This window comes from Belonocnema kinseyi, chromosome 2, assembly GCF_010883055.1.
Source record: "Belonocnema kinseyi isolate 2016_QV_RU_SX_M_011 chromosome 2, B_treatae_v1, whole genome shotgun sequence".
In the NCBI taxonomy this organism is placed as follows: Eukaryota; Metazoa; Arthropoda; class Insecta; order Hymenoptera; family Cynipidae; genus Belonocnema; species Belonocnema kinseyi.
In genome coordinates this window covers 58,216,104-58,232,500 of record NC_046658.1, presented here as the reverse complement: position 1 = coordinate 58,232,500, position 16,397 = coordinate 58,216,104, and the positions used below count along the sequence as shown (strand labels likewise).

Here is a 16,397-nt window from a genome sequence, read left to right as displayed (position 1 = left end):
ACCACAACAGGGTCCTATTAGGATCAGGAAAAATAAAATGTGAACATTATTTTGCAATATCTGAATAAGCAGTGGCAAACCAAGGTACACATAAAAAGAAATTGTTATAGGAATTTGATATAGTAGTTTTTAACATACAATGTAGAGAATTTCGCATTGTGGTCTGTGCACAAATGTGGAGGGTAATGCAAAGACCGAGCGCGGAACGCGAGATAAAATATATTATCGTGCGTGAAGCGCGAGAAGGAACAGTCGCGAGCCCTAGGCGCGCTCACACTAGCGAACGAAGCGACCTTCGCTATGCGCTATGCTATTCCTGCGAAGCGGGCAGATTTTTTTGGATATAATTAATCAATTTATATTTGTTTGTAGGGTTATGTCCTGAGTAGTATAGAAGGTCGCGTGGCAGTCGAATACCTCGACACAACTCCAGAAGCACAGAAGAAGAAGTACGCCTTCAAATGCCACAGGATAAAGGAAAACAATGTAGAGCATATTTATCCCGTAAACGCAATAAGTTTCCACTCCATATACAACACATTCGCGACAGGTGGTTCCGACGGATACGTGAACATCTGGGACGGTTTCAACAAAAAACGGCTTTGCCAATTCCACAGGTACAACGCAGGAGTAGCCGCACTCAGTTTCAGTCAGGATGGAACTGTTCTCGCAATAGGCGTTTCATATCTCAACGAAGCCGAAATTCCTCCTGGCGGTTCTGACGAACAGGAAATTTACATAAGATACGTCAACGACCAGGAAACTAAACCTAAGTAAGATCAACTCCCTTCTTTTCCCAATTTTTATACGAACAAAACACTTTCACGTGAACAAATGTACAAAAACTCTGAAAGTATCAGCTATCTATTAATTTATTAATAAAACGTCTTCCTTTGAAGAAAACATGCTATTTAATCGGGAAAATTCAGAGTTTTTGCTAGAATTTTTTCACCGATAAGTTATTTTTGACCTTCGATTGATGTTCAACACGAGAATTGAATTATGTGGCGAAGGTCAAGGGATTTTTTTTAAATTTTAATTGAGTCTGCGTTGTAGGTCTCCTGGCATGTAAGGTTCCTTTCCTTTGGAGTTAATCACCAGGGTTTACTCATGGCTGATACATAATTTCGTTTCTGTATGTTGAAGTGTATATTGCGGAGTTGTCTTTTTAATTATATGACCTAACTTCATTTCTATTTTGGAGTCTTTCATAATAAAAGGACTTTATACACAAACAAATACGTATAATTTTTAATTCTAAGAGTATAATGCAGAAGGGGAATTTGAAATAAACTTATTCATCTTGATTTAACATTTTATTATAATTTTTTTTTATTTATCATCATAATCAATTGTAAATGATGCCCGAAACTGGAAACTAGTTTCAAGTCCACGAAGGCTCAAATTCCATTCTCTGAAGTAAATTTTCTCATTGATTCTCAACTTGATCTATTGATAACAAAACAAAATGAACTCAATTGACTATATACGTATAAATTTCAAACCGACATTATAAAATAATAACGTTTCCAAACACTCATTGTCAATGGAAGACGATAACAAATATATTCACTTTAAAACATCTATCAGACACCATCGAGTGATTCTAAAAATATTGTGCAGAAGATATTGTCATAGTTAAGTCATCGACTCATCGTTCATGGCACAGACCATAATTGTATTTTTTCCCCGAGTGACAATAGAAAGTAATAAAAACAAAGATTACTAGAATTACTGTTATCTCAATATGTCTTAGTAGGAGTAAAAGATAAAAAAATAAACAATCATTTCACTACACAATCGTTTCTGTAGAAAATATTTTTTTTGTGATGTGTTAAAACCGTTCAAAAGCATCAACAATACCGTTTTACTTTAGTCATTATAAAGTATGTACAAAATGTATAACACTTGAATCTAATGAGATGCTTTTAATTCGAGAACAGCAAACTTCATTTAGATTAAACCAGAATAGCAATATTATTATTATTTTTGTTAGAAAAGTACTATTATTCGACATTAAAATATTGGTATACTATTTTCAAAGATATTTTCATAAATAATGTACATAGGGGCTCCAGGCCTTTGAAGTTGACTCTATTATGTCCTATGCAATATAGAACGTTCATAGTAATCAAGAATTATAGGTTTGTCCCCTCGAATAATTTGTCCACCTCCTATTTCGCTCATCGAACGCAAGCAAATTCGAAAAATTCAACGTCCATTCGTAAAGAATTGACATCAACGGATGACTTTCCTCATAGTGTCTTTCAACACGTCGTAGGTTGCGAAACTGATTCCCACGGCCACAGGACCTTTCACCCAGTTCATGCTAAGGCCCTTGTAAAACGCCATTATTCCTTCCTCACTAGAAAAGGAGCAAACACGTGTCGATTGGTACTTGTCCTTGTAAATTTAAAACTACATGGTGCTTAAAGTGTTGGCTTTATTTTAATCAAGCTTCAAGGAAAATTTTATTTCCAGACATTTTACGATAACGAGCACCATGCAGTTTTAAATTTGCAGAATCAATAAAAAAAGTTTTTCTCTTGAAAAATTCGAGAGATTTATCAAAATTATTTTAAAAATTGAAGTGTTTCTTTAAAGAGATCATTAATTTTCATATTGATTTGAAATTAAAGTTAATCTTTTTTCTAAAAGTAAAATTATCTGACCTGGAAGAACTAGTTTTAGAGCATTCACAGAATTTGCACTGAAAAAATCTTAAAAACGGTTAGAGAAAAAAATCTGAAAAATATCTGTTCGTGCTTTTTATATTTTTAATTTTTGGAGAAAAAGAAGATATTTTTCAGAGTTTTTCTAAATACTAATGAAAATGTTTCCTTTATAAATGGATACGTAGAAAAGAATTTCTAGGTACTTAGAATACTTTATACCATGTAACTTCAAAAACGTTTTTTGAATATAAACTAAACATTGAAGCTATAATAAATTATGGAGAACAAATTTTAAGCTTCTACCATGTAATTAAAACTACATTATACAATATATCTACATTTTTAATATAATAAAATATAAGCAATAAGTTTCTAGCATGCTAGTTAGAAAAGAAACTCCAGCCAAGAAAAATCTTGGAGCATAAGAGAATAATTAAATTAAATTATCCCGCTTGGGTTTTTTTTGTCATCTAAAGATGAAAGCCTCCAAAGTTAAAAAAGTAACAAATTTAATTTCTCATGAAAAGATATTAAACTGCAATTACATTGAATTTAAAGATTTTTCCATTTCCAAAAGTACTTAAATTCATGCCTGAAAACTATTCAGAGAAATAAAATTATGTATTATGTTAGACTAAACTCAAATGAAACATGTTGAAGTACTTTTTTCCCTGGATGTTATTTTCTGTTGGTCTACACTCTACATGATCGGGAATTAATAGTTTAAAGTATTAATATTTCTTTGTAGTGGCTGTAAGAATCCTCTAGGCCCGCTAAAATTATTTTAAGTACTACATTTACTTTGAATTCTAAAATCTCATAATTCATCAAATTTGCGGTAACCACATTAGAATTCCGTAATGGTTGCTGCAGAACTAGGAAAAACTTAAAAGAGTGGAAAAGGTGGGAAATCTGAAAGAACCTCGTAGTATTTAAATTATTATAAATACTTTTTTATCATTGCATACTATTTTAATGTCTGTTTTATGAAACTATCGTAGAAAAATATGGAAAACTTCCTTGACAAATGATATTCCTTACTATCGATTGTTTTTATAAAATTGAGTTTTCAATATTCTGAAGATAAATTTTTAATTAATATATCCTATAGGATTTGACAATATAATATCTAAAATAAGGTTTTCGGGCAAATTATTGTATAAGGACTATATTTTCATGGAAACTAACGTTAAACAAAAGCTTTAACCGGCTCTTTGATTTTCTCCAAAAAAGCCATTAGATTTTTAAAGAGTCTTAAAGGAGCTCAAAAATAAGGTAGTTTTTATAATCAATTATATTTTCCTATCTAAACATTCCTTCTTTGATAAGGGACCGTACTTAAATTACTTAACGGATTATCAACTCTCTCAATACCCCCAACCCTTTTTAACATTGGATTCTTAGAAGTATAATTCAATATTTCATATTAAAATATTTCTCTAGAGATTTTTTAAAATCCAATTAAATAAGTACAAATCATTTTAAATTTCTTGAATATAAATAAAATGTGTATTATCTATATTTATCTAAAAAAAACATCCCTGGATTTCTATTTTATAATATTGAAAGCATAACTTGTTAAAAATCAATATTCAACCATTTTTAAATATGGAGTTAAAATTTCTTTTGAAACAAGTTAAATATAATAATTCGAATAAATTCTTACTTTCACAATTTTAATATTTAAATGAATAACAATTTGTTTACGTATCTGAAAATCTTAAATGTCGATAATAATGTGAAATAACTTAAAATCTTTACAATTTTTCAAAATTGGTCTAATTCCTTCACATCTCTTGAAATAAAATTTAATTTCTTCCCTAAAGTTATATAGAAATTTGTTAAAATCCATTGAAATCTGTGGAAATCGTACAAATTCATTTAAATTATTGATTAAACTTCTCTATAAAAATCGTTTGAATAATCGTTTGAAATTGTCTAATTATAATATTACGAAATCAAAATTGTTTAGTTTCAAACATTATTAATTTAAAATTGTCCAAACACTAAAAACAGTATCTATTTACAAATTTTCAATACACAAAGTGAAACTAAAAGACTTAACTATGCAGTAATTTTGCAAATTAAATCCTAAGGGCTAAAATAATTAATTTTTTTTTTAATTTATATAAAAAAATTATCATTTTTTTGGCTCAAAGAAAAGTGCCGGTTTTTTCATTAAAGAAAAAGTAAAAGAAAAAAGTTTGTTTACATTCTGAAAAATCATACATTAAAAGCCGTGGCTACGTGTACCGATATTTCGGTACGAATAGAGGGGAAAGGGAATATTGGTACTGAAATTACGGTTCAAACATGCTAGTTTAAAACAAAAATTAAGTTCTAGAACTTATTAAATTTGTGTTCAATCAAAAAATGACATAAGGATAAATATTTGTAAATCTTGTAATTCTTGTTTGAATTTTCGTCCTATAAAAAATGTTCATGAAATTAATTTAAATATAAATAATATCTACCGAAAATTGAGATTAGGCCTTCTTAATCTGCATGAAAAATGGCTTCTTCTACTTTTAATTTTTTTTGAAAATCCTATAATTTTTAGGAAGTATTTACACGTACTGAAAAATGGCTATTTGTACCGGAACTTTGGTACAAATAGCCCTTTTCCCAGCTCTATTTGTGCCCAAAAAATCTGGATACTTAGACCAAAACTTATGTATCCAGCCTCGGCCTAATTTTTAAATTTCCTGGAATTGAAAAATTTTTTAAATGATGAAATTTTTATTTTTATTATAAAAATGAGTTTATAAAATTTTTTATTTAGATTTAGAAAAGCTGCATTAATTATAGGGGTGGGGAAGTCTTCCTAGGCCTCTTTTTTGATGACTAATTAAGTTCTCTTAATTTTAATTATGCCAGAGCCCTGGGTGAAGCCAATTTTTTTATTTTTTAAATTAGATATTGTAAAAATAGTGTAAGTTTCAATGTTTTCTTAAATGCTCAATAACTTCGGACATAATCAACATTTTTCCATGTTCTTGGGCTCAGTTTGAAGCTATTTTTCACCATATCACAACAGCCTATAAATATCAATCGTAAACATTTTCTTATCGAATTGCAAAAACTTGAAGTTGCAAGAAAAAAGTTGGAAAAATTGCAATATTCTTTTAGGCAGCAAAAAAATTTGTGTAAGAATATATGAAATATATAATCATGAAGTTTTTACGAAATTTCCTCAAGATATATATTTAATTTTTATTCTGACTTGCCTACAGATACGATATTTTCAAACTTTTTCCAACCTTTTTGTTGCAACTTCAAGTTCTTGCAATTCAATAAGAAAATTGTTACGATTTTTACTCATAAGTTGTTGTGATATTGTGAAAAAATAGCTTCTAGTAAACCCAAGAACTTGGAAAAGTGTTCATTATTTCGGAAGTTATTGAACATTTAAGAAAACATTGAAGTTTACACTATTTTTGCAATATCTACTTAATATATAGACAAACTGGCTTCGCCCTGGGCTCATTTTATACAGAATTTCAAGAGCAATCAACCCACTGAAGAGAAATTGTTTTAGCTCAGGCATAATTAAAATTAAGAGAACGTAATCAGTCATAAAAACAAGAAGTGTGCGAAGACTTTTGCCCAACCCTGTACATATAATAGATAATTCTACGATTAAAAAAAATTAACTTTCAACTAGCATATTCTAGTTTTGTATAGAATACGGGAAAAACTCATGGAAATAGTAGAAAGAGTGTGATTCCTAAGACCCCATGATTGATTTTTCTATGGCTCGAGATGGAAAAATAGGGTAGAAAAGCATGAGAATAAATAGTCTTACGCGTAAATCTGCCTGGTGGTTTTGATGACGGTACGGTAATGTTGACCCTTGACTGCCGAGGTCTGCATCCTCCTCCGGACGATGTCGAAGGGGTAGCTGCTCGTCTGTCCAACCATCCCTGCAGCAGCGCCGCAAGCCAGAGCCGCCATTGCCGTCAACCCAGGACTATTCACTGTGTACACTGTTTACCGACACGGGGTCATCATCCAACATGAAGCATACACTTAAAAAGTCATCATGGACTGTTCACAAGCGTGTCGATCAAAGTAGTAAGTAAGGCCTTGACCGGGAAACGGTACTTGTCACAGCATTCTGCTTGATACGAGCCATCGGGCGAGTATTTTTACTTTATTATTTTCAAACAATGCACATGTCTCGCGGCCTGAAGCGAATTCGTGAATGAACCGACTCACCGGCCAGTAGATCCTTCAGAGTGTCAAACGTGAAGAAGCTGAAGCCAGCGTATGGAATAACCCCAAGTATCGTCGCCGGGAAGCCTCGGTAAAACGATAGGATGCCTTCGTGCCTGTAGATGCGGGCGAAGACCTGCCGCAGGGTTTTGTACTCGTCCTTGTCCGTCACAGCCATCCTGGCTCTCGCCAGGTCCAGCGGGTACGTCAGACCCTGAGACGTCACACCCGCCAATGACCCGGCGAGAAACTTTGTTCCTGAAGTTACTCTGAAATTAGAGAAAAAAAAAGATTGCGACTTTATTTCAATATTAGGCACATCGTGATGGGGCTGTAACAGCTTTAATTGCAAGGTCGTTGCATATTGGATTTTCTGACTTATCTCACGTAAATTTTAAGATAAAAACAAAAAATCAATCTTGCCTTTTTTTAATAAAAATCGATTTTTATGTTTATTGTAAAATAATTATACATTTTAGAACACCAAAAATTTGACAAAAGGTACCCAATTCATTAAATTATTTTTCAAATAATAGTGACCAATATTTGAAATATCAATTTACGATTTTACCGATGAAATTTTCAAATTAATAGTTAAATTCATTAATTCACTTTGTCAAATTGAAGCTACTATGTTTCAGATCACTTATCGCCCAGTTTGAAATCTCATAAAATTTTTATCTGACTTTGGGATCATTTAAAATTATATGTAGGATTGGAAAAGTTCCTTAAAAAATTAAAGCTACAGTTGCTTTGTGAAAATCGTAACTTATTACATTTCCAGTTACAAAAATTTCAACATTCAAGAATTTTAAAAGGTAAATCTTCAAAAAAGAACCATTAAAAAACCTTCAAAATTATATACATTTAAAATTTAAATCACAAAAATCGAATAATTTGCAATTATTGGTAACTTAAAAACTGTTAGCTTTAGAAATGTAAATCTTTAAAATTAAAGAGTTTTCATTTTTTTAACTTCTAATTCAAAATTCTGTAATTTTGATTAATTACATTTGAAGTTTCATCAATTTGAGAGATTTATAATTGAAAACTCTTAACTATTGATCTTTAAAATCATCATAATTTACGAATTTTTATTTTAATAATATTTAAAATGGAAGAATTTTAATTGAAATCCATTAAAGTTGAAGAATTTTTCATTATAATTCTTTAAATTGAACAGTTTGCAATTATATATTTTCAAAATTCAAGAATTTAAAATGTTAGGAACTTTTAATTGTAAATCTTTTAAAATTGAACATTATTAATTTTGACAATTCAAAATTATATAATATTGATGAATTACTTTAAAAAACTCTTCAATTTAGAAGATTCTGAATATAAATTTTGACTATTGAGCTTTAAAAGCATTTAAATTTAAAAAATGTTGCTCATACGTTTTTAAAATTAAAGTGTTGACAATTGTAACTTTTCAAAATTTTAGAAATTTGATTTGTAAATATTTAAAATTCAAGTTTTCAATTTGGACAATTTACAGTTTAAAAATTCTTTAATTTTGCTGATTTACATTAGAAATCAAATCAACACAATTGAAGAATTTTTATTTATACTTATTTAATATTGAAGAATTTTAAACTGTAAATTGTTAAAACGGAAAATTGTTCATGTGTGAATCTTTAAACTTGACAAGTTTTTGATTTTGACCATTTACAATTACAGTTGACGAATTTTCAATTGTAAACATCTTCAAAAATAGATTAGTGTGAAAAATGGAAGAAATCAGTAGGACCCAGAATTCCAGAATGTATTTTAAGACCACCTTATTACGATATCAAATCCCACATTAACTTATTAATATTTTTTTCTTTGCTTCTAATCATTCCTGTTGGGATAAAATCCTCTGTTTAAATGAAAGTTACAGATTACTGAAAGCCGATTAAAGTTAAAATTGTATGAAAGCCGATGCAGATATTTTAATATTTAATTTAAATTATAATCACTATTAAATACATTTTATACTACTTTAAATTGAAGCATATATTTTCATTTCAGGCAATCAAAATAAGAAACATATAATTTTTGCTAGTGCAATAATAAATGGTTTAAATTCAACCATAAATGTTTTGGTTCTATACAACAGTTAATAAAGTAGACGATATTTATTCTCAGCTACAATATTTACTTATTATCGTCGATTTTAATGTAATATTTCTATCGATATGTTTGAAAACATGCATCAAATTACAATTAAATTCGTGGTAAATTAGCATTATAATGTTTTAAAAAGGTAAGACGAAGTGTGAAAAAGAAATTCACGATGATATTTAATAAATAATAAAAAAATTTCAAATAATAATAAATTTTCAAAAAGTATATTGAAGCTTGATATATTCATTTCATTTATCGAGATTTTGAGGTTGTCCGATTTTCGTAAGTTCCAAAATGTGTCCGATATAGAATCTATCTAATTTTGGTAAAAATCATGATTATTTTATGGTTTTAATTTTGAATTAAGACTTACGTCTCTGGACTATCAACGTGCAAAAGCCTTTTCCACTGCTCGTGAGATGTAAACTGAATGGCAGCGTAGGGAACGATCCTGACCATGGTCGCACTGTTTCCTCGCCACAAACTTATGAGCCCATCCTTTTGATAACTGTTCACCAAAAAATCGGTAGCAGCTTTCGCTGAATAAGGTTTTTTCGATATTTGAAAATTGATCTTTGTACGATCAAGCGGTGCTATCACAGTTTTGGCAATTGCTCCCGCAATCGCTCCGGCCACCAGGCTCGTCCAGACCCTTTGCGTATTCGATATGCCATTATTTTCATCCTGTAACAAAAATCGATTGTTTAATCATTTATAATTTTATCAAGAAATCTGACTACGGTAAAATAGTAATCAGAACAAGCATATAATTAAACAATATTTCTTAACGAATTTGATAATACCTGCGATTAAACAAAAAATTGCACAAAGTTCTGACATTTGTGGGTGATTCCGAACCAATATAATTAGATTATCACATTTTCCAAATAGGACAAAAAACAATCAAAAAATGTAATAAATTTCTAAATTTACTAATATTTAATACATTACTTTTATAAAAGTTTTAATAAAATAAGATTTCTTTCAAGAAATTGAAGTAAAAATCTTTGGACTCAATTAAAAGAACAGATTGGAACGAATCATGAGTTTAGTGTATCTGATAAAAATTTTAATTTAAGATCAAAAAGCAATAGGTTTTTCCTTCTTGGTTTTAATTATTTCTTTTCGTGCTTATTATAAAAAATAAGTTTTATATCTTCATCACTTTTTTCACTTATGAATGCAAAATTAGATAAGGTAACCTCTTTTAAAGACAGAAATGTATGTACACATATGTGTATATCTGTTTTTAATTGCAGGTATTATGTTTCTATAAATAATCCCTGATGAGGAGGTCTAAATTGGTCCCGAAACATGTTGGTTTCTTAGTAGTATAAAAAAACGCAGAAATGAAAAAGTAAGAGGTTGGTTTTGGTTTACTTTTTCTCGCTCTTTTTTCATTGATTAGTTTTGGTCTCTAATTAGCCGAAAAGTGAGGTAGTTCCAAAATCTGGTTTTTAATAATTAATCTTTTTCATGCTCATGTGCATTCAAGGAACTTAAAGATTTCAACGATTTCACAAAGATTTTGAAATGAATTAACAAAGATGTCAAAGATTACCATAATTTCTCAAAGTTCTCAACGATTTCCCGAAGATCTTAAAGATTTCAAAAGATCAGAAAAGATTTCAAATTTTTTGAAAGTTTCACAAAGATTACATTTTTTTCGATGATTACAATAATTCGACAAAGATTCCAAAGATTTTAGAAGATCTTAAATGATTCCAAAGTTTTAAATAATTGCACAGGGATTTTCGAAGTTTTCAGAAGATTAGACAATTTTTCAAAAAATTTCAAATTCCATAGAGATTTACAAAAAAATTCAAACATTTCAGAAATACTTGAACGATTTTAAAGCTTTGACCAATTTCTGAAGATTTCACAGAGATTTAAAAGATTTTACGGGGATTTCAAAGATTTCGAAAAATGTCCAAGATTTTAAGTGATTACGCGAAAAAAATGTGGAAAACTGGTCAGAATTATCGATCTTAAGTAATTTAAGGATGTCAGAAATTTAAGGATGAAAAGGAAAATTACGTAAAAAAGGGGACGAATACAGATTATTGTAATAACTGATTTATAACTTAATTCATGTTAAATAAAAGAAATGACAAATCCAAATTAATTGGTACTTTAATCAATTTAAGAATTGTGATAATGGTACTGATAACACTAGGTAACAAGATTTTGTTTATCATCAGTTGATGGGTTAATCCAGTATGATTTTTTTCGTAGACAACCACCCTTAAGACTGCGATATTGTTCAGATATTTGCGCACCACAAAAGTGAATTGACGATAATTGCTATTTAGAAATAAGCCATACGATATTTGTTTAAAAATTTTAAGAACCTTCACCAATGGAGTTTCCACTCTCATTTCGGGATCGGACGAAGCAGCGGGATTTATTGGTACCGTTTTCGTACTCGGTAAGACAGTAACTTGAATTCTTTCGAGAACCGCTTGACTGCCTTCGACTCCACCGGCTGCGGCATGACCACTCATCTCCCTCGAAAGTCCAATATTTTTAACAACTTCCTAGCTCTCAATTCGATCTTCTTAGGCTGTCTTGATTCTTCTCTTCCGCCCTGCACCGCCCTTTCGAGCGAGGGTGGGTTTTCGCAACGCCTGGATAAAGAAGAGGTTCAAACTTTTAAAACGTCTATTATATTTACTATTAACAAAAACAAAAAAAACTATAATATGTCCAAGAAAAAAGAACATCTGCAAAGATTCCTGATACATTTCTAGCATTTTAGACCAAATTATAACTCTGTTTGTAGTTGGATCAATACTACAGAAATTATTTTCATTAAATCTTTGAAACAAACATTATTCGAATGTAAAATGTGTATTCATTAAAAAGGAATGTGCAAAGTTCAGGTTTATTATTATTTTTCCAGCATTTGTAGGTCTGTTTTAATAACAAACATGTGTTGGACTTTTGAATAATGCACTCGATGACTAACACGTGTATTACATATGCAATCAAAGATATCAATGAGACAATCGTTTGTTGGCGATTAAGCAAGTAAAAAATATCGTATTGCAGTGCGTTTTACAACGTATCGTATTTTATTTCTATTATGAATCGATTTTCTAAAATGAATGTTTAAGTTAGTTTGAAATTTGGGTATAGTTTAGGGTGCCCAATAAAAATTTGAGTGTTTGAATTTTGCAAACACTTCTATCCCCTAAATTTCTTACTTTCAGTGCAAAAATACGGCCATAAATGTTCTTTTATCAAAAAAATTTTTTGTTGAGATTCGGCCAGGCTGTGTTAAAAACAAGCCATTGATTGAAAAAAATATATAAATCAATGGCTAAAAAATTCATTCACTCTTATGATGTTTTTTTTACTTATTGAGAAACTAGATCCTAAATTTTACGAAACTAAAGTAATTTGAAGTTATTGGGCTTAGCATGCGAAATTTGGTAATTTATGTACAATTAATAATTTGCAACAGACCGTACATATTTATTTTTCCTTGAATAATATTCACAAGATTCCTTCTACGATATAAAGAGAATACTTTTCATAATGAATACATTGAAAATATGTATACTAACCGTAAAAAACTTAAATCTCAAAATACAGCTAAAATAATTTTTTTATATTTTAAGCATTCCTATAGTACTTAACATTTTTTTGTTTAGGTATAATTTGCCTGGAAAGGATGAAGGCTATAGTTAATTAATGCCGATTTTTGTGAAATTCTGTGTTTATATAAGTTTTGATCAGTTTTTTCACCGATTACAGAAAATTTTTAATTGCTAAAAATAATAATAATTGTAGAGAAAAGCCTGTGCACATTATTATGGAAAAAAGGTTTAGGGCTTATTCTTTAACAAAAATACAAATACTTCTTAGGAGTGAATGATTTTTTTACCTTCAAATCTACATTTAAAAAATAAATAAAAAGCTAAGAAAATTAATTTTCAGCCTTAAAACGGCTTAGCGGAACCTTTAAACAATTTTTTTAAATACAATAAAATCGATGGCAGTATTTTTTCACCAAAAGGAAGTAATTTAGAAGGTCGCGTTTGCAAAATTTAAATTTGTATTGGACACACTAGTATGATTTACTATTAAAAAAATTCATCCTTGAGTCTGATTATATTTTATAAATGCATAATATGTTCTGAGTTGCCAGAAAATAAAAAAACACTCAATTAACAATCTTTGTTGTCATAAACATGCGTCACAAGAAACCAGAAATTGTAGAAAAAAACTCTGGGATGTGTGCAATTGGACTAGAGCCAATAGTCAAGCACACTGGGAAAATATATATTACGAGCTATCAACTTACAGATAAGTATACTGTTTTTTAACTGTAGAAAATTTCTCAAAAATAACAAAAATTGGCTAATCAATCTTTTCGAAAAATACGAAAGTCAGCATGATAAATGAGATTCATTTTTAAGTTCTTTTGATTAAGATTTCAATAAGAAAAGGTCGCTGAAAATCGCATAAATACAATTGAATATAAAACTTTTGTAAATAATATAGAAAATTAAAGAAAAAGGGTGAGAAATACGAACTTTTATAAGGAAGGTTAAAAGGATAAGGAAAAACAGTATGCTAAGAGTATTCGATATGAGCATTTAATCCAACTTTATCTTGAGTAATTATTCCACTTTGCCGATGATAAAATACCAGAGAAGTGACGTGCGAGTATTCGTTGGAGGCTCGGTAATTAATGCAGAAGAATATATATGTCTTGCCATTGTTACATTTTACCGATCAGATATCAACAGAAATAAATAAATAACGGAATTATAATCCTATCATCTATTTACCGCGTGTTTTTATTATTGTAATGGTGTAAAAGATAAAAGAATAAATTCCTGTAGATTCTCTTTACAGGGTGGGCGTTTTAAGCGTCGAAAAACTCTTTCAAATCTTAAACTTGAAATATTTAAACAATCTTAAATGAAATGCCGTTAAACAGTAAAATTTTAGCTTTTATAAATCGAACAGTTCAAAGATTTCTGGGTAAAAAACATAAGTACACACTGTCATTTTTAATGTTTTAAATTAAAGAGCGAAGCAATTTTACAAATTTTTAATATTATATAATTTCAAACAATTTTAAGCCAGAAACATTAAACATTGAACGATTTTAATTTTTATTAGAAAATATTTTTTAAATTATAAGTTTAATTATTTAAAGTCGTTTCAAATTAATAACTTTCCAAATGTTTTTCATATATTGAAATTAAATGTTCTCTTGAATTAAATTTATCATAACAAAAAATCATTGACGATTTTCCCAGGAATCTTAAGAATATTTATATATTATCGTAAATCAATTATTATATAAGTCAATTATTCGAAATAAAAAAATATTGTAAAGTTTCTCATTTTCTTTAATCTCTTAAAAGTAGTTTTTGAAAATAAAAAAATAACAAAAAAGGTTTCTATGAATTGTAGGAAAAAATGGTATCCTCCTCAAACCTTTCAAAATTCTTAAAAACCTTCAAGCCTAAATTAAAATTTAACAGTTTCTCTTACAAATTAAACTTTGCTAAACAGAAAAATTTAAATTGTAAATCGCAAAACTTAAATTTAACACTATAAAAATGTAACGATTCAAGACCTTCTATTTCAAACAATTCAGTTTTGTATTGTTTAATTTTGAATGTTTGATTTATAAGTCCTCATTTTAAATAAACATAAAAATGTTGCTGAATATTAAAAAATATTCGTTTTTCAAATTAAAAATTGTCGAATTGAATGTGTTAAAAATGGATTACTTTAGACTGAAACAATATTTGAATAGTATTCTAAAAATTTGTTAAATTCCCGGTCTCAATAAAATTCCCGGTTTTTCAGTCCAGCGTTCACCCTGTCTTTAATATAAAAGTTTTAATTATCATACCACTTAAAAATGTCCTTAAATATTGTCAGATCCTATCTAGGACAAATGATGCCTGAAGCAATTTGATTTTTAACTCTAGTTCAAATCAATTAGCTTAGAAGTTTAGAATTTGACTTTGGAGCAAAGAACTTCGAGACACATTGCAAAGGCCTTGATCTCTTCTCATTTCAGTACGACTTTGCACGTGTAATCTCAATGTCTAGATCGTAGAATCCCACTTACTTGAGAGTTCGAAGTTACAAAGAAGCGTTTTATTTTTAGGCTCCCACTACATGGAATCTATTTATCGGAGACGGAAGTGGTCGGCACTAACGCATGCACTCTACATAGTGGGGTTGCACTGATATCAATGAATTCCTTCCGTGACCCTGACCAATTGGATCATGAACTAAATACATTTTTTTTTCTACTTTTCAAATCCTGACTTGGAAAAATCGAGAAATGAATCCGCAACAGTTACAATGATAAAACAGAAAATGTGATCATAGATAACAATTTTGCAATTAGTTACTTCCGACTTTATGGAATACTTTTTATTATTATTCACCTCTCCGATGCAGAGAATTCAGATGAATGCAAAATAAATTTTACATTTTCCACTCAAAGCAATATTTTCTCCTGAGCAATGTAACTACGTAAGCTATCCGCGCAATTTCCTGAACATAAATCGATAAGAGTAATAGTCAGCAATAAAAAAAGAGTTAAAAGATTTTAAAAATCTGTTTAAAATTTTCTATATTTAAAATTCAAATTGTTTTTAAACCATTCCTGCTTATTGGAAAACTAAAATTGTGCCTGGTTTTGAAGTCAAGTTGTGTGATAGTTAAATTGGCATATTGCGAATCTAGCGACTAATAATATAACAGATTTTTGTTGCATAAATTTAATTAGCTAAATATAAAACTTAAACAGTACGAATAAACACTCCAAATAAACGTCTACAAATAATATAATAATATAGTATAATAGTATAGTAAATTATAATTTACACGTATAAAATAGAAGCTTCTAACACTTTTCAATTGAATACTTTTAAATTGCATGCCGTTAAACTAAAAAATCTCAAATTAAAAAATTTTATTAATTGCTCAGTTTGAAAAATTTGTGATTAAAAATATAAATCCCCGCGAACATTCTGAATGCTCTAATTTGAAGAACGATTCCAAATTATGTCATTTTAAGCAGTTTTTAATTAAAAACATTAAGAAGTGAATGATAATTTTTTTTAATGAACACTTTTTAAATTAGAATATATATAGAGGGTCCCTGTACCAAGGGTTTCTGCTGAATATGATTACAAAAATAAATAGGCAGTCGCGGACAATTGTCCAGGGGTGGTCCCGAAGGAATTAACTCCTAAGCGGAGGTGTGAAAACCGTACCGAAAGCTGAATGGCACCTGGGTGAGGAGTCTATAACGGTGACTCTGGGATACCGGGCGATCTCTCAGAGTACGCAGCCTTATCCTTGCATGCGGGGCTCTACAAGGATGGACGAACCCCTTTCTCTAGCTTCTCG

General features: G+C 29.6%; 2 protein-coding genes across 5 annotated transcripts in view; one reads left to right on the top strand and one right to left on the bottom strand.

The window, feature by feature from the left end:
- The window catches only part of LOC117167751 (mitotic checkpoint protein BUB3), a 6,838-nt gene extending 5,110 nt beyond the window's left edge, over positions 1-1,728 (top strand). The window contains exons 5-6 of the mRNA XM_033352910.1: positions 373-773; positions 1,057-1,728. Of these exons, the coding sequence (XP_033208801.1) occupies positions 373-773; positions 1,057-1,072 (417 nt within the window). The 3' untranslated portion in view covers positions 1,073-1,728. The remainder of the gene's footprint in view (positions 1-372; positions 774-1,056) is intronic.
- LOC117167750 (mitochondrial coenzyme A transporter SLC25A42) overlaps positions 1,320-16,397 on the bottom strand; it is a 20,742-nt gene continuing 5,664 nt past the window's right edge. Inside the window, exons 1-6 of one of the 4 annotated variants that reach the window (XM_033352909.1) lie at positions 15,428-15,463; positions 11,351-11,626; positions 9,373-9,683; positions 6,894-7,159; positions 6,481-6,661; positions 1,320-2,365 (exon numbers count right to left, since the gene is read on the bottom strand). In XM_033352909.1, coding sequence (XP_033208800.1) covers positions 2,239-2,365; positions 6,481-6,661; positions 6,894-7,159; positions 9,373-9,683; positions 11,351-11,503 — 1,038 coding nt within the window. In that variant the 5' untranslated portion in view covers positions 11,504-11,626; positions 15,428-15,463 and the 3' untranslated portion in view covers positions 1,320-2,238. Of the gene's footprint in view, positions 2,366-6,480; positions 6,662-6,893; positions 7,160-9,372; positions 9,684-11,350; positions 11,627-14,880; positions 15,075-15,102; positions 15,282-15,427; positions 15,464-16,397 lie in introns of those variants that run through there. The other 3 variants (XM_033352907.1, XM_033352908.1, XM_033352906.1) reach the window with 3 other exon arrangements.